Here is a 15,778-nt window from a genome sequence, read left to right as displayed (position 1 = left end):
CGAACGCTCAAGTTGAACCTCCTGGATTTTATGTTTCACCCCCTGAAGGGCACCTCTTCACGGTCCCGTCGTACCGATATAACGTTTTTATCCTTCGAACCTGAAGCAACCATTCTGAAAAAGAATCTTAGACGACGTATCGTGGGCGCGTAGGACGTATTATTTTGACGAATCGGAACGGATGCCATTGTATGTTTATTGCATACACTTCTATATATGGTATATGCACAGAATTTACTCCCGCTATCATCGCAATGGGTTTTTTTTGCATACGCTGTTATTTCTTTATGCCAGTCTACCAATCGTGTGCAATAGCATTGATATTTTTGGTATGGTCATGTTATAGTCTTGATAGAAGTCGTATGGGGCCATCAGAATCAGATCCTGTCTTACCGCCTTGCTTGAATGGGCTTGAATCGTCTGAACGCCGTGTGTCCATATGGATCCGAAGAAGCATATCGCATATAGTCGCCGTACTCGACGTAACAGTCTTGGGTCCGGCCCCTCGGTGGACGACTACATAAAGTCTACTGTCCAGCGTCTGCAAAACCCATCCCTCAAAACTGCCTTGAGTGGAAACTTACCGTTTGCTGTCCCAGTTTGCGATTCCCTTCTTTTATCTCCCGCATTCTTCCCTCCGCAAGTAACTTATCGGCGCATACATTCACAAAAATCAAGATATGGTCAATTGGTCAACTCAGCAACAACTGATAGTGGAAACTGGTGGGTAGTTCAAGCTATATTCTAGTTCATTCGAATTGATCTCCCACGCGTATACTTACAGATGCATTCGAGAAGCTTTTATATGTTTTGTTCGGATTGTATGTTTGGGAGTTATTCCTAACATGTCCATTCGAATGGTCGTTGCTCACTAGACGACGGAAGTTCAAATGGCCACTGGTGCGTTAGATTATACCATTTTCTTGACGATCCACCCTGATGCATGATCCAGAGTATGCGATCCTTATAATACTCCACCTGTTAAGCGCTCAAGTAATCTATGCTCCAGTTTTTTTCTTCCTGTGTCGCTACCTCATCGTTTGGGCTTTGATTGGATTGTTCGTGTGGTTTTCCTTGTTTTCACACATTCAATCTAACGGAGTAAACAGGATCTTATCGTTAACTGTTACATCAAAGGTACTTCACTTCTACACTACATAAGCCAACGTTCAAGCTTACCCTATGACTACTCCGAATAGGTCAATTGTGGTGTTCGTATATCTAATTATTGCTCCTATTCCCTTAACTGAATATTATTGTTAGGCCTTGTATACATTTAATTCTGTAAGCCAGCTATATGCTGTGGTATGACATCACTCCTTACACCTTACTATCTTCAGTGGACAGGAAACATGACGATCCTCTGCGCCTCAACATCACTTATGCTTAGGACGTAAGTGATCGTGGCAACTATTTTTATCACTACGCAGTTCTCAAAAATACCTTCTGTTATACAGGATGGCTCTCTGGCGCCCAAAACCGGCAGTACTTTTTATCCTGGGTGCCCTCTGTCTCGGCCATTGGGGTTTACTTTGGCGTGGCATGTTCATCGTGAAGGCCGTCTGGAGTGACGTCGCTGGCGCCTGCATTGTGGACTCTACAAACCATCTCCTACTCAACATCAACTTTTTCTATAGTAAGTGGATGCCATTTTCCGTCTCTGTAACTGCCTGCGCGACATTGTTTTCTAATAATGAAAATCAGCTATGGGATTCGATTTTGTCATTCTGGTCTTCACAGCAGTGGCTCTGGGAAATCAGTACAAGCGATCGGCCTCGGGCCTGTCTGTACTCTTGTTCCAGGATGGTTTGGTATATTTCCTAGTCAGTTTTAGTTGCAACACAGTTCCTGCAGTGAGTTGAATTTGGCAAAATACGAGCCAATACATGAGCTGAAGGCGTACTCTTACCAGGTGTTAAATATACTCAATTTAAACGGTAGGACATCTATGTCTACAAAGCATGGATTTAGTGGCTAATGCGTGGCCGAATTTTCTAGTGGAAATGAACATGTAAGCTATAAACGGTGAACATGGCGTGTGGTTTATCTTACTGATCTGTTTTATTCTTCTCCTGACAGAATTGCTACGGTATGTTGTAATAATGTGTCCCCTTGACGTGTAGCTCATGTAAACCTATAGGTCCCTGCGGCAACCGTTTCGTGCGTCCCTACGATTACTTCCTGTCTTCACTATTAATATCAGCACGTAGAGCAATCGCTGCCTGTCGCTCAGTGATACGCCTCGGGGAGTTTTCGAATGAAGTCCACATCCATGTCCATTCCTCTAGTGTCATCATCACCTCAGCCAATGACCCTTCGGGCAACGTAGGCTCACCCAGGCTCTCGATGCCTCCGAAAAGCTTCAGCATGCGAAAACACACCAGCTCGAGACCGGAGGTCCATGTAAAAACAGAATCATTCACTATGGCAGAGCTCACGTGAGTCTTGATTCCCTCGGGCTTCATGTCCCATCTGTTGACACGGATTCTGATCCCTTTAACGTAGAACCCCGAGTACAGCATCAGCGCGCTCACCATACTCTCCTTATGATAAGTATTACGGGCACGCAAGTGACCGCTTATCTTTCGATTCTAATCCAGAGCTGGATGTACAGAAGATGACACCCATCGAGGAGATACCTTCACCACCTGCCGTTCACTTTGCTTCCGCTGTATGATCCTCTCGCAAGACCTACCAACAGACTACAACCGTAATTCATTCTAAAACGCAGATAATATATCCACTAGACTGTAAACAATAGCCCTGACGAATGGAAATGGAAAAAGAAAGGAAGGAACGCAGTTCATAGCCTCAACTGGTATCAGGCTTTTAGGGAATTTATATATCCAGAGTAATCAAATGCATTGTGCAAAAGCTAATACGGAGTTGGAGTAGTCTCCCCAATTACAATAATTGCGCCTGGTGCTTTCGCTATGGACTCTCTGCTGCCCCAGCACTTTTATATCGCAACGCGATCATAAGGTCACGAAGGATGGACGTCGGTAGACAAGTGAAACTGCATGAAAAGCTTCTTGATAAGCATGCAAGCCATCAAACGACTATGATCATCGTCTGCGAGAAGGACGACCTGGTTTCCGCCGTGCGGCTACTACACCTTGTCGGCTTGCCCCCTGTGCTTTTGGTCGAGGTGCCAATCCTTTAGACTTTCTCCACTCCTCCCGCCGGGAGCCCCGTGGACCATGAGTCGAGATACGAGCATCGACAGATTTAGCGCCCGACTTTGCACCCCCATCAAGCTCCATTTGATCTGGTAGGAAAGTACATGAGACGTATGTAAGATATACCGAGATCCATGAGTACCCACCTGCTCCGTTTGTGTTTTCGATGTTGTCGCCATCTGTTACCAGGACATAAAACAAGTCAACTTCGGTGCTCCCATATCCACTTTGCCCCCCCCCCCCAAATCAAGATCGCTCCTTTCAGGCCTATGGCCCCTGCAAGCAAAGCCCAGAGATCAAGCCTCCTCACACCACATGCACATATTTGCCATGCGAGCTGGTGTGATCTCTCCCGGATCCAACAAGCCAAGAAAGCCAAAGAAGGACGGGCAAGAGAACGAACCTTTTTCTCCCTCGTCGGCATCTCCTACCGCCACATCCCCATCCTTATCCTGCGTACTGAGAGCGACGAGTTTGGCATTGAGCCGATTGAGTCGTGCAGCCTCTGTCGCTGCATATATGCCGACTTCACGTTTTTTCGAGCGGAACGAGCGCTTGACTTTGGATCGCATTGATTTTGCCATGGTGGAGAAAGGGTGGTTGGCAGAGGTAGAAAGAGTGCTTTTGTTGGGATTGTTTAACTGCGGAGATGTATAGCTTTTTAGCGTCGATTGTGACTTGAAAAAAGTCGAATGGAACAACTCAGTCAGTCAGTCGCAAGGACAAGTCAAATTGAGATCACGTGTATTGTCAATTGGCAGCGATCGAATACAAAGTTGCTGTAGCGAGTCCCACCGCTCAGACTGTAGCATGCATGTATAGTATGCAGCGCGTACACTTGAAGCAGCTGGTTCAAGATAGCTGCCCCCCAATCTCGGTTAATACGATACAAAAAAATCCAATGCCATCAGCTCCAAAGGTAAAAGAGCGTTAACCTCGGAAATTCAAGCAAACAATGAACTGCGGTATTCCAGGAGACATCCTCACGTCCTCCTATCAACACGGTCGATTAGCATACCCGCGAGCTATCTGCCTTTCATTAATCTCAGCCCATCTCCATGGAATCCTGGTGCCTTACGATATTCATGAATTGGGAGGAAGGGGATTCTGAATCTGAAACCATGACTTAAAGGTGATGCACCAATGATGGTGGTTGGGTGATAGCGGCGGCGACCCAATATGATCATGAACGACAACTTACCGTTCATCATGATGGCCCATCTGTCAAATTCATCGTTGCAGCCTGTGCAATGCCGTTGACATGACATGGGTCGCAGCGAAAAACCGCCGAGCATGTTCGTTAACCATTCTAGCCATAATCCACGGAGTTGGAGCTGCTAACGTCTACTTTCATCAGTTATCCTCTCAGCAGGACGGTGATGATGCTCTGGTGAGTGTCACTTGAGGTGCACTTGCCTCCAAAATAAGATGAACGGTATCTCTCATCTCATATTGCAATCACCGCAACTGGTCTCATGGAATGCCACGGTGTTACTCACTGACATATTATCTGTATTGACTCGAGATCAGAAATCAGCCAAATGTCAACAGCGGGATGAGCCACTGCGACACCAGCAGAATTGAGTCAATGCTCTGGATGATGTTCTTGATCACAGATCAGATGTTACGAATGGTCGTTTCTTTACGCATTTCGACGTACTATGAATACAAATGGAACTATTTTTCGTCAATCGATACGAGACACTGTATGGCGTGAGTATGGGACCAACGTACACGGTCAGCGTGCATACAGGATCTGATGATGATCCAACATATACAAGAGCCGTCGCATTATTTTCGGGGCCTAGCAGGACAATAAAGGACGGTGCCAGTGTCGATTATTCTGGCGGAGCCTCTCTGTAATGACGCCGAAGGGTTAGACGACGGGAGAAAGCATGCCAAGAGAATAGACTTATGATATACAACACATTGTTACACCTGTTCCAAAGGAGTGGGGAGGTGAGGAGTGAGAAACGCGGCGAATAGTATCGAGCGAAAAAGGGAGGGGAGGGATAAAATGCTCACCGGATGAAAACTTCTCCCAAAGCCCCGTTTGATTTCCCATCCTGGAACTCCTCCGTGTTCGCAAGCTGATAAAGCATTGTGTAAAAATCCGGACACTGGGTGGAGCATGGAGGGTGGGCATACCTGGAGGTTCATGTAACCATCTGTGCTAACGAGGAAACCCTTGTATTCCAGCCCCCATTTTAGTCGTACATACACGGGCTTCCCTGTGAGCTCCTGCATAAACGGCTTTGGATTTACAGGATTGACCTAGATTTTATCATAAAATGATCAGTACGATTATCCATGACAAGAGGAAACGCGCTTGGATCGCACGCACCGTAGACATCTTGGTGGTACGAAGGGGAGAGTGCGGACTTTGAAAAGGAGGGTGACCAAACTTGGCAAGGGCCTGCATTGCCCGGCAGAGGATTCGAAAGGAAATATCGCGGGTCTCAGGAGCTCTGCAACTCGACGTCCAGCTCCGTAGCTTTGCGTTCTCAAATCATGTCAGACCGCGAAGGACACTCTGGGGGGACAGGTGGGCCAGATGAAGATTTGTCTCTGCCAAAGGCGACTGTAGCCAAGATGATAAGCGGTATGTCCCATTTTTACAGCATTATCGCATGCCCGTACCCCTACGACGATGGGCCGCTGATACACGCATACGATCTTTGTTCAGAGCTACTACCAAGTGATATTACATGTGCTAAAGAAACGCGCGATCTGATCATAGAATGCTGTGTAGGTGAACATACTCAAAGTTTCACATCATCTCGTCGCAATGCCAGTGTTGACTTCTTTTAAATCGTCACACAGAGTTCATTCACCTGATATCGTCCGAGGCTAACGAGATTTGCGAGCAAGAGTCGAAGAAGACGATAGCTCCCGAACATATTATTGGTGCACTGAAGGTCCGTTTGGTTGTCTTTCTTACCAGTGCTGCGCTGATTTACCCCGTTTAAGCGTCTGGGATTCGATTCATTTACGACGGAGGTCGAAGACGTACTGAAAGACCACAAACAACAGCAAAAGGTGCGCGCAAATGACTCACACACTCACCTGGCTCGTCTTCTAACCCTATTTCAACAGGACCGAGAGAAGAAAGTCTCCAAACTCGAACAGTCAGGTTTAACAGAGGAAGAGCTATTGGCAAAACAAGAAGAACTTTTTGCAGCCAGTCGAGCAAGGTTTGCACAACAATGAACGTGGTTTCGCGGCACGTCAACGTGTAAAACCAAACCTCCCCCTCTCTGTATCTTATCGTAACGTCTTTACTACAATCGGCACGGTGTACATAATGTTCTCTTCTATTCAAGCAAAGCTTCCATGACGTTTGAGTAGCTCTTCAAGTCGCCTGCTGGGGGAATCCCCATTCCATATCTCTATCGCGCTATTGCCCCCAGGACGATTGGAAAGATGGGGTAAACCTTCTTGTTCGATTGTGAATGATGCCGATACTGATGCGTAAAAGGTTGCTGATGGGCAAAAATTGAAGTAAAATCCAAAGCTTGTCGGTCACGACGGGCATCAAATCAAGTGAATGAACATACCTTTATAGACATCTCCGTTAGTTTCGAATAACCCTGCCGCGAGGCCTCCTAGAAAGCTATTACCGGCACCTAATGTGGAGACACACACACAGTTACCATCGTCGACCCTTCAGACTCTTACAGTCACAATAGCAGAACAGGTGACACATACCAGTTACGTCTACAATCCTCCTAGCATCCTCGCTAGTCCAAAACGCATCGATCCACCAACCCCCTTTCTCTCGCGTAGTCACAAACGCTCCTAGAGGCCCCGCTCTGATAATCACACAGCCCCTACCCCCATCCCCAACCCCCAACTCCAAGAACTGCCTAGCAGCTTCTTCGACGACGTCTTTGTTAACTGCGTCTGTCGGCAACGATAGAAGGCTCAGGGCTTCTTCTGCGTTGGGACTTTAAAAAAATACAAATTCATAAAGTCATAATAATCGTCGTTTGTCACAAGACCTGAATAAGGGGGAAAATCGCACCTGAGCACCGATATAGACGGCAATGCCCTGATCAAAGCAGGCAGTTCCTCTGGTATGCATCTATCCTTATGAGAAGCCACTCAGCACACGTGCACCAGCCTCACCAACACAACCCAGACGGTCGAGGGGGGGAGGACGAATGACTCACAGGTATAGGCTCAAAAATCATCACAGGCTCCCACCCATCCACCTCCCGCACCTCCTTGATGATCTCCAACGCCCGCGCGGGCGAACAAATAAAATGCATCGCCCTCGGCCTTGCCTTCCTCGTGCCCTCCAAATCACGGGGCGTGATCCTTATCCGGGGCGTCAGATACTCGAACCTATATCACACACACACCGCATGCCAAACAAAAAAAGGAAGAACAGCTCAGATAGATCCACTGCGCGGTGTAAAATGAAGGCTAAGAACCCTCTATGGTCACCTCTGTACGAGTTGAGAGCGCGCGTGGTGCCGCGGTCGGTGTGGTCGCGGAAGAGCCACATGCCGTTGTCGGAGCTGTAGGAGGATAGCTTGGCTTGGATGGAGGGCGGGAAGTCGTTGCCTCTGTCGATGATCATGCCTAGATCGTGGGGAGGCAGCCTGTGGGAGGGTTATGGTGTGATCATGATGGAATAGAGAAAATGTCTGACCAGATACGAGCCCCGATGGCAGCATACGTCCCGCCTCCTCCAATCTAAAGCTCGCCAACGAAAGTGAGATAACGTCTGAAGATAAGAAACACTCTCACTCACCTGCGGCATCACACTCTTCCCCGTCTCCACCCCATTCTCATCGCAAAACGCAAACTCATCGATGATGAACATCCCCAGCGTGACGAAATACGTGTCAGCCGCCGCCGCCATTCTTTCCACTGCAGTATGTCGGGATGATCGGTGCAGTACTCACGGTGTTCAAAAACCGTCTCGATAATTCACCCCTCGGAGTCGGTGGACATTGCACGGAACGGACGGAGGCGGCTTTGAGATGCCGCGGCAAGAGCGGAATAGCACCGCTTTTTTGGTTTATCGCACTGGTTTATCCGAGCCTGAGCCTCGAAGTGCCAACCTGTCTTTCTCGCCAATCACCATGCAGGTTTGGGCCGTCACCTACGACCAATCCGAGATTCCTGAACAAGTGCGTATCATTCATCTTCTTCATCTCGTCTGCATCTGCCATCTGCCATTTGCATTTGCATTTGCATTACTTTACACACACTCACACACCCGTCATCACCCCCACGCCCCTCCCAGCTCTTCCAATCCTCCCTCCTCCTCGTCGATCCCTCTGCCCAAGCGCGCATCAAGAGATACTATCACCGCGAAGATGCCTGTCGTGAGTCGTCACCATCCCGTCGCCACCCTCCCCCCCCTTCCCTTGCGTCGTCGCGTGATCATGAAACACAGATCTCTCTCTGAATCACTTGAAGGGACGTTGATCGGCCGGCTGATGCCTCGGATATTACTCAAGGAGCGAGGGGTGGAGAGGGACGCGATGGCGTTTGGCGCGACGGACGCTGGGAAACCTTACATCGTGAGTCCAGGTCGATACTGCGTGCTCAACCGCCTCATCTCATCCCAATCGCTCGCGATCGCTCGCGCAGACGACGAAAGGACTCGACCCGCCACTGGCGTACAACGTCACGCACGACCAGGGCGTCGTCGCCATGGCCTTTGGGAACGGCCACCTCGGTCCTCCAGCGTACACGATCGGCGTCGACGTGATGAAGGTGCACATTCCCCCGCGGACCACTTTTCTTTCATTCGTGGATAGCGTCGGCAGTCAGGTGCGCTTCCTTCCCTTCATCTCATCTCATCTCATTCGACATGCGTCATTCATCATCCATCATGCATCATCCGCCATTATTTTTTTTAAAAAAACATATCCGCCACTCATTAACTGATTGATGTCATCACTGATACAGTTGACGGCTAGAGAGCACGATACGTTGCTCGTGGACGTGGCCGAGGACGAAGCGCTCCGGCGGTTCTTTTGGATATGGACTATGAAAGAGGCGTACACCAAAGCCCTCGGACTCGGACTCGGCTTTGACTTTTGCCGCATCGAGTACGACGCCGTGTCGGACACCCTGACCATCGACGGCCAGATCCCCAAAGGATGGCAGTTTGTCAAATTCCAACTCACCCACGACGGAGCGCTCTACCAAGGCGTCGCTGCGAGACTCGTGGGCGGACACGGAACAGAGATATCAAACATCAGCCAACAACGTCTATCGCATTACTCTGCAGCATGCTTTGTGAAGCGTGCGATAAAAGAATTAAAGTAGGGGTGGTAATAAAATATAGTGTCAATGGTTTCTAAATGAGATATATCGAGAGGGAATGTGAATTAGTCAGAGTAGGGATTAGGTCTAGTATGCGAAGAAGAGATCAGAAATGTCATCGTTGCGGTTGATGTCTATGGCCAAAGGAGCCGATTGCCAGATGCGCTTTTTTCCATCGTCATCCTGCGGTGAGAACCCCAGTGCATACCGGAGAGTTCAAAGGCATTGAGATCCGAAAAGGCGGCGAGGGCATTGGCAACCTGTTCGTAAAAGGCCTGTGAATGACGTGTGTGAGAGAAGAATGGAAAAAAAGGGGAAAGAGAACGTACGGCAGAGGGGGTATTAAACAAGTTTTGAGTCGACATGATGCGGAGGTAGGCTAGGCGTGGCATATGGGTATGGAGGAGTTCTAAGAAAGGGACAGGGGGGAGGGTTGTGACTGCTCCCAAGACGAGGAGGGGCACGGATGAATTGGCGAGAGAGGGGACGTCATCGTCTGTGAGACTGCCGCCGTTGAGATGTATGCTTGCGACGGGACGACCAGGCACGATTAATTTAGCGGATCTGGGAGAGCCAATGAAGTGTGACAAGAGGGGAATGGAAGTGGGTGGAAGGGAGGGGAGGGGTGCCGTGCGGGCGGGAAGGGAGTCTACCTCTAGTTCGAGGAGAGCTGGTGTTTTTTGGAGAAAGCTGGCGACGTGATGGTCAAAGGGAAAGGAAGAGGTGAAGTGGGTGAGGTGAGGATAGGAATTGCGAGCGAGTGCCGGCTGAAGGACGCAGGTGAAGGACGAATCGACGAGGAGACGGAGGGAGGTGAGATGGGACATGTTGAGTATGGCAAGTGCGAGGAGACGGTAAAAGGAGGGAAAGGCAGGGGCGAGAGGGTCTATGACGATGGAGAAGGAACGGACGAAGGGTGCGATGTGGTGCTTGCGTGCGAGGGTGAATACGACGGGGAGATTGCGGGACCAGGCGGAGAGGGAGAGATGGCGGTAGAGGAGACGGAGGGCGACGGGGGAGAGGAGGGAGTGAGTGCGGGAGAGTGCGAGGAGGGCAGGGTTGTCGAGGGTGTGGGCTATGTCGTCGAGGAGCTCTACGGGGAGGGCGAGGAGAGACATTGGGTGTGGAGGAAGGGGAGAGGGGAAGAAGCGTTTTATAGTGGGGATGCACAGGTTGGCAGGATGATTACATAATGGGCAGACACTCTCTTTCGCATCAACTCGTGTGCACGCAGGAATGCTCTCTTTACGCGTACTCGAGTGTGCGCGATCTCTGGCCCGTTGTGTTGCCCATTGTGGTGAGTGGCCTCTGCCAGGTGTGTGTGTGCGCTGACTGGCCCAGCGCCGTACCCGCCACGGACGCATGTGTGCGGTGAGCTGAGTGCGGCGCACGACGGGACACGCGTTGTGCTCGCAGGGTGGCTGCTTCCCGAACGGTGATTGGCTGTCTGTCTGTGAGAGAGGGTGTCTGAACGGGTGTATTCAGGAGGGCGTCCAAGTCGCTGTCGTTCTTCCCGATCCAAGACGCCTCTGGTTCGCTGCAGCTGGTCGTGCAGCGGAAGAAGGCCGGGCTGTGTGGGCTGTCCGCGGTGCCTGTTGAGTCGACGGTGCTCATCGAGGGCCGCGTGTGTGTGCGCCCCGCCGAGTCCCGCCGAGCCGTGCGTCGCCCCTTCTTTCTGCACTCGCGCACTGACAGCTTCTTTAAAGGAAGCGAGGGGCGAGATCGAGGTCGAGGTCGATAAATACACGCTGCTCAATCCTGCGGATCGCCGTCTGCCGTTCGTCCCCTCCGACCCCACCAACCTCGTATGTCTTCCCAATTAGGCTCTTCGTCTCACTCATCCGATCGCACTCCAGCCCAACGAAGACCTCAGGGCCCGCTTCCGCCATCTCGATCTCCGCCGCCCTCCCCTCGCCAGCAACATCCGCAAGCGCAGCCACGTCTCCCTCCTCATACGCAACGCCCTCCACGACAAAGGTCAGTCTCTCCCCGTCCCCCTCAGCCCTCCTCACCCTCCCCAGGCTTCACAGAGGTCGAGACACCCCTCCTCCTCAAGTCTTCCCCAGAGGGTGCACGCGAGTTCCTCGTCCCCTCCCGTCTCGCCACACAGAACGGCCCCTCCTTCTATGCTCTCCCACAGTCCCCGCAGCAGCCAAAGCAGCTCCTCATCTGCTCTGGAGCCGTCGACAGCTACTTTCAATTCGCCAAATGCTTCCGTGACGAAGACGGCAGAAAAGACAGGCAGCCCGAATTCACTCAGCTCGACCTAGAGATGGCCTTTGTCTCTTGGGGAAACTCGGCTCCCGCCACATCCCCAAACTCAAACCAATGGCGTATCGGCGGTACCCAGCTTCGCACCGTCATCCAGTCCCTATTGCACACCATCTGGCACGACCTCGAGGCCTATCCTCTTCCACATTCATTCCCTGTCATCACCTATCACGAAGCCATGTCACGTGTACGTTCCCCCTTCCCTCCATCTACTACCCCTTGCTCATCCCCTTCCAGTATGGCTCAGACAAACCAGACACTCGCTATGGCCTCGAGGTACGTCCCTCCACCCCCCTTTTCTCCTCTTCTCATTTCAGTCCAGATACTCGACCTCTCTTCCCATCTGCCCCTCGCCAATCGAGACCATACTCTGGACGCCCTCATCGTCCGTTCTTCCCACGACCACGCCTTCCTCCGTGCAAATCATCGCTATCAGAATCACAACCCTAACATCGTGAGTCCCTCTTCCTTGCCACTCCCGACTACCCTGCATCGTCTTCAGGATCGCATCCAACTCACCGACGCCAACTATCCATCCTGGCTATCCGACGCTATTTCTCCACGTGGCCTCATTCCGCCCCTCCCTCACCCCCAAGCACCGTCCCTCAACGACGCCTTGAGGCTCTCCGTAGGCGATACCGTCTATCTATCCCGCAGAACCAAATTCCTCGAGGTGAGTCCTATTAATACATTCCCCCTATATTCCCCATGTAATCCATCCAGGGTGGGTCCACTCCCTTGGGACGAATAAGGACCCACTTATTCGAGTCTGCCCAAGCTATCGGTAACCCGTCTTCTCTCCCTACGCAATCACCACGTCTCATCATTCTCCAGGGGACTGCACACCGTCTCAAGATCCACACTTTCTCTGGGTCACCGAGTTCCCCCTCTTTACCCGCGCAGACGACGAAAAAGAATTCTTGGCAAAGGGAAGGTGGAGTAGCACCCATCATCCCTTTACGGCACCCATGTGGCAGGATATCGAAGCCTTGTACGACGGACGCATACACCAAGTCTGTCATCTCCATCTTCCATTTCTCTCCTTCTCATCCCCCCGGGTGTTTCCCTCTTCAGGTTCGCGGGCAACATTATGATCTAGTCCTCAATGGCGTAGAGATCGGTGGTGGCTCGGTTCGCGTGCACGATGCTGCCATGCAGGACTACATCTTTTCCGAGGTTCTACAGGTACCCTATTATATACATATCATCAATCCATCTCTTCTCATCCATGCTTTCACCAGCTTGACCAGTCCGAGAAGGCTTCTTTCAACCACCTTCTTCACGCCCTTCGCTGTGGCGCCCCTCCTCATGGCGGAATCGCTCTCGGTACTTTTCCTTTGGTTCATGTACGAGGACCCATGTTGACTTTGGGGTGCCATTAGGTTTTGATCGTCTAATGTCCATTCTCTGCAAGACGCCGTCCATTCGAGACGTTATTGCCTTTCCTAAAACGGGCGCGGGAACCGATCCCCTCTTCAAGAGCCCGGCGGCCATTAACAAGGACGTCTTGCATCAATATGGTATTCAGCCAAGATAAAATTGTCCAGGGTAGTGCTCAAAGAAGGGTACCATATAATCATGTATATACAAATAACATTGGGATTTCCATGCTTGGTAAACGGGATGTGACACTAAAATATGACAAAGCGCTCGACGACACAACTCAGGCAGTCTCGTCTGAATGAGGACTATGACGCCCAGCTACATCAGGGTCCAAAGCAGAGGACGCAAACAGCGTCGAATGTCGCGGTGTCACCTCACCGCTGTCCACCCCATATGGCGATTCGCCATATCCAAACGACCCCCAATTCGTCACCAGCCCACCGCCTCCGTTCACTTCGGAATGGGGCTCTAGCACCTGCCTGTCCGTCTCCGCGTGATCGCTCGTGGGCGAGGACGGGGACTGGCGCGCCAGACTCTCGTCGATGACGGAGAGGACGCTGCGCAGCTTGGACTCTGCTTTTCGTGCGCTGTAGTTTGAGGGCGGATGCGATGGCCTCCGTTTGACGGTCGAGGACGGGGAGGACGCGCGGGGAGGGGTAGACGACGGGGAGGGCACGTCTGCCCACTCCGACGTCGATTCTGCCATGAACCCCCCTCCTCCCCCGCTTCCGCCTCCGCCTCCGTTGGTATGGGCAGCCATCCAAGAGTGGTTCATGACGGCAGGCGAGATGTCGACGCTCTGGGGTGGCGTCGTCGTCATCGGACTTGGCGAAGGCGAAGGGGCGTTGGCGATGACGGCCAAGGGTGGCAATATCGTGAAGATCTGGTCTTCGGCTTGCGGAGGTCCGTAGGAGTCGAAGGGATCGGGGACGGACTGGAGCATGGGCTCTAGTACGGGGTCGGACCTAGGGAAGGAGGTATGAGTACGTGTGCGCGCACGAGATTGTCTCACATGATAATCGGGACTCGTACGTTTTTGCAGTAAACCTATCAAAGACGTCCATAGTGGAGCGAACCGCGACGCAGACCTGTGGTTTTTTTTATTGGTGGGTTCGAGCCATCAATCAACCAAGAAGCAAACAAAAAGTAAATAACGTTTTTCAATTCAGCAGGGGTTTTTTGGGCGGCGATGGGTAGCTCAAAGAGTTCTGAGAGTGCGAACCTTGCCCTGGACCACGTTCCAGACTTCTTCTTCGTGCTCCATTATTTCTTGATAATGCTGCGCCTTTAATTCATCTAGTTCGTCTACTTGCCGCTGCAGGACGGCCAGGGCTTCTCGAAAGCTTTGAAGGTCTGATGGAAGCACGTTTCGATGATGACGACGATGGGCGATGATGAATTATATGAAATAATAAGGGAGATGGCAATAAGAATAAGAAATTGAATTGAAGTCCATCGTGTTCCGATAAAGACGCACTGCGCTGTTTCTTATTCATGTTATTCATCTCAGTTTCATGGATAATTTGACTCTTTGCATGGAGCGCCTTCTCGTATGAAGCTGATCGTTCCTGATTTCACAGATTAACAAAAACCGGGTAAGCGACATCCCGGGAGAAGCAGAACAAGTGCGTGCGTGCGCTGGACGGCAGACGCTAGTACGTACGTTCACTATTGTCTTGTACGTATCCAGATGTTGGCGCAGTGGTTTCTCGAACTTCTTATCGAGCGTCTCTGACTGTGAAACCAAACAAGGGATGAGTCAAGCGAATTAGGGGAAATAGAGTCATGAGCGTTTTTTTTGGGTGGTTGATAGAGTTGATAATTGATAGAGTGGGTGGGTGAGTGAGGTGGCGGGTGACTCACGAGAACGTGCCAGTGGTTTCCTATGAGGTGATGCAAGCCGGATGCAGCCTGAAGTCTCGTCCCAGCTTCATACGAAGGACCCTTCATCCTATCAAAAGATAAAGAGAAGCCATGTCAGCACCACACGAAAAAGCCTCCCCCCTCCACGTTTGACGACCGAGAAAGCCGGCGAGGGAACGCACGTACCCCGCACACCTATCCATAGCGTCCGCAAACGCAGCCGTCACCTGTGCCATGTTGATGAGTGCTGCACGGTAGTTCGCACTGGTGTTCATGAGCTATGTAGCGTCGAGTGGGGTGGTGCGGTGCGGTGAGATGGGTGGAGGTGAGGTGGGTGGAAGGCGAGGTGGTGTCGATATGAATAAATCGTGGTTTGCAGTGCTTTCGGTGAAACGAAAGACGAGAGAACACGTACTTCGTCGTATGCTTGGAGACTCGCCTTGAGATTCGTCCGAGTGATGATTTTCTCTGGACCACCGGCACCAAAGTTCATAGCGGAGGCATGGGTTGCGTCTGAGAACGTCGGTGAGGGTGGGGAGGCCGGGGTGGACGAGGGTTTGGGAGAGATGGCGAGGGCGCGCAGAGAACGGGAGTTTCTGTGCATGACTCTCTTTATCCGCTTTATTCTATGTTTACTTTTTTTTTTTCTTTTGGAGAGAGAGGGATGGCGAGAGGTGAGGGTATGCGAGCAGGTAGCCTGGCTGGAGAGGCAACGTGCCACAAGCGTGCAACGCTGATGGAGTTACCGCAGCGGCGACCTTCGCCACCCTATTTGGGCCGGTCAAACATTATTT

General features: G+C 51.2%; 9 protein-coding genes across 9 annotated transcripts; 4 read left to right on the top strand and 5 right to left on the bottom strand.

Annotated features, from left to right (window-relative positions):
- Positions 1 to 267: 267 nt before the first annotated feature.
- On the top strand, positions 268 to 3,897 carry SERLADRAFT_460679 (uncharacterized protein; the record flags this gene model as incomplete). Its single annotated transcript, XM_007315407.1, has 17 exons — positions 268 to 723; positions 785 to 900; positions 1,010 to 1,058; positions 1,110 to 1,137; positions 1,200 to 1,211; positions 1,264 to 1,284; positions 1,341 to 1,393; positions 1,458 to 1,636; positions 1,705 to 1,853; positions 1,913 to 1,937; positions 1,999 to 2,011; positions 2,080 to 2,089; positions 2,141 to 2,160; positions 2,211 to 2,438; positions 2,506 to 3,271; positions 3,329 to 3,360; positions 3,586 to 3,897. 14 exons carry the CDS (start codon positions 891 to 893, stop codon positions 2,675 to 2,677), a joined length of 969 nt encoding a protein of 322 aa, XP_007315469.1.
- Positions 3,898 to 3,972: 75 nt separating this feature from the next.
- Positions 3,973 to 4,443, bottom strand: SERLADRAFT_382086 (uncharacterized protein; the record flags this gene model as incomplete). Its single annotated transcript, XM_007315406.1, has 2 exons — positions 3,973 to 4,098; positions 4,154 to 4,443. One exon carries the CDS (start codon positions 4,388 to 4,390, stop codon positions 4,205 to 4,207), a length of 186 nt encoding a protein of 61 aa, XP_007315468.1.
- A 357-nt stretch (positions 4,444 to 4,800) lies between these two features.
- SERLADRAFT_382079 (uncharacterized protein) lies at positions 4,801 to 5,556 on the bottom strand (the record flags this gene model as incomplete). Its single annotated transcript, XM_007315405.1, has 5 exons — positions 4,801 to 5,038; positions 5,096 to 5,117; positions 5,205 to 5,269; positions 5,328 to 5,453; positions 5,524 to 5,556. The coding sequence occupies 5 exons, from the start codon at positions 5,530 to 5,532 to the stop codon at positions 5,018 to 5,020; spliced, it is 243 nt and encodes an 80-aa protein (XP_007315467.1).
- A 72-nt stretch (positions 5,557 to 5,628) lies between these two features.
- On the top strand, positions 5,629 to 6,094 carry SERLADRAFT_382078 (uncharacterized protein; the record flags this gene model as incomplete). The annotated part of the gene is made up of 2 exons (XM_007315404.1): positions 5,629 to 5,781; positions 5,866 to 6,094. 2 exons carry the CDS (start codon positions 5,691 to 5,693, stop codon positions 5,988 to 5,990), a joined length of 216 nt encoding a protein of 71 aa, XP_007315466.1.
- A 230-nt stretch (positions 6,095 to 6,324) lies between these two features.
- SERLADRAFT_413803 (uncharacterized protein) lies at positions 6,325 to 8,099 on the bottom strand (the record flags this gene model as incomplete). Its single annotated transcript, XM_007315403.1, has 8 exons — positions 6,325 to 6,661; positions 6,737 to 6,805; positions 6,888 to 7,126; positions 7,204 to 7,268; positions 7,352 to 7,499; positions 7,544 to 7,786; positions 7,837 to 7,880; positions 7,939 to 8,099. 8 exons carry the CDS (start codon positions 8,047 to 8,049, stop codon positions 6,498 to 6,500), a joined length of 1,083 nt encoding a protein of 360 aa, XP_007315465.1.
- Positions 8,100 to 8,233: 134 nt separating this feature from the next.
- Positions 8,234 to 9,821, top strand: SERLADRAFT_460658 (uncharacterized protein; the record flags this gene model as incomplete). The annotated part of the gene is made up of 6 exons (XM_007315402.1): positions 8,234 to 8,320; positions 8,437 to 8,518; positions 8,613 to 8,716; positions 8,787 to 8,969; positions 9,108 to 9,742; positions 9,797 to 9,821. The coding sequence occupies 5 exons, from the start codon at positions 8,273 to 8,275 to the stop codon at positions 9,468 to 9,470; spliced, it is 780 nt and encodes a 259-aa protein (XP_007315464.1).
- SERLADRAFT_382071 (uncharacterized protein) lies at positions 9,814 to 10,448 on the bottom strand (the record flags this gene model as incomplete). The annotated part of the gene is made up of 1 exon (XM_007315401.1): positions 9,814 to 10,448. A coding segment is annotated over one exon (172 nt), but the record flags the coding sequence as incomplete, so codon positions are not given.
- Positions 10,449 to 10,810: 362 nt separating this feature from the next.
- On the top strand, positions 10,811 to 13,275 carry SERLADRAFT_346792 (uncharacterized protein; the record flags this gene model as incomplete). The annotated part of the gene is made up of 12 exons (XM_007315400.1): positions 10,811 to 10,902; positions 10,953 to 11,124; positions 11,174 to 11,272; positions 11,324 to 11,444; positions 11,489 to 11,925; positions 11,976 to 12,018; positions 12,101 to 12,411; positions 12,462 to 12,522; positions 12,573 to 12,751; positions 12,813 to 12,923; positions 12,980 to 13,064; positions 13,121 to 13,275. Coding segments are annotated over 12 exons (1,866 nt in total), but the record flags the coding sequence as incomplete, so codon positions are not given.
- Positions 13,159 to 15,588, bottom strand: SERLADRAFT_446593 (uncharacterized protein; the record flags this gene model as incomplete). The annotated part of the gene is made up of 8 exons (XM_007315399.1): positions 13,159 to 14,086; positions 14,154 to 14,209; positions 14,344 to 14,474; positions 14,599 to 14,689; positions 14,785 to 14,856; positions 14,985 to 15,072; positions 15,171 to 15,262; positions 15,400 to 15,588. 8 exons carry the CDS (start codon positions 15,586 to 15,588, stop codon positions 13,402 to 13,404), a joined length of 1,404 nt encoding a protein of 467 aa, XP_007315461.1.
- Positions 15,589 to 15,778: the final 190 nt, after the last annotated feature.

The sequence above is a fragment of the Serpula lacrymans genome (genome assembly GCF_000218685.1).
Source record: "Serpula lacrymans var. lacrymans S7.9 unplaced genomic scaffold SERLAscaffold_4, whole genome shotgun sequence".
In the NCBI taxonomy this organism is placed as follows: domain Eukaryota; kingdom Fungi; phylum Basidiomycota; class Agaricomycetes; order Boletales; family Serpulaceae; genus Serpula; species Serpula lacrymans.
This window is presented reverse-complemented; position numbering and strand designations above follow the sequence as displayed.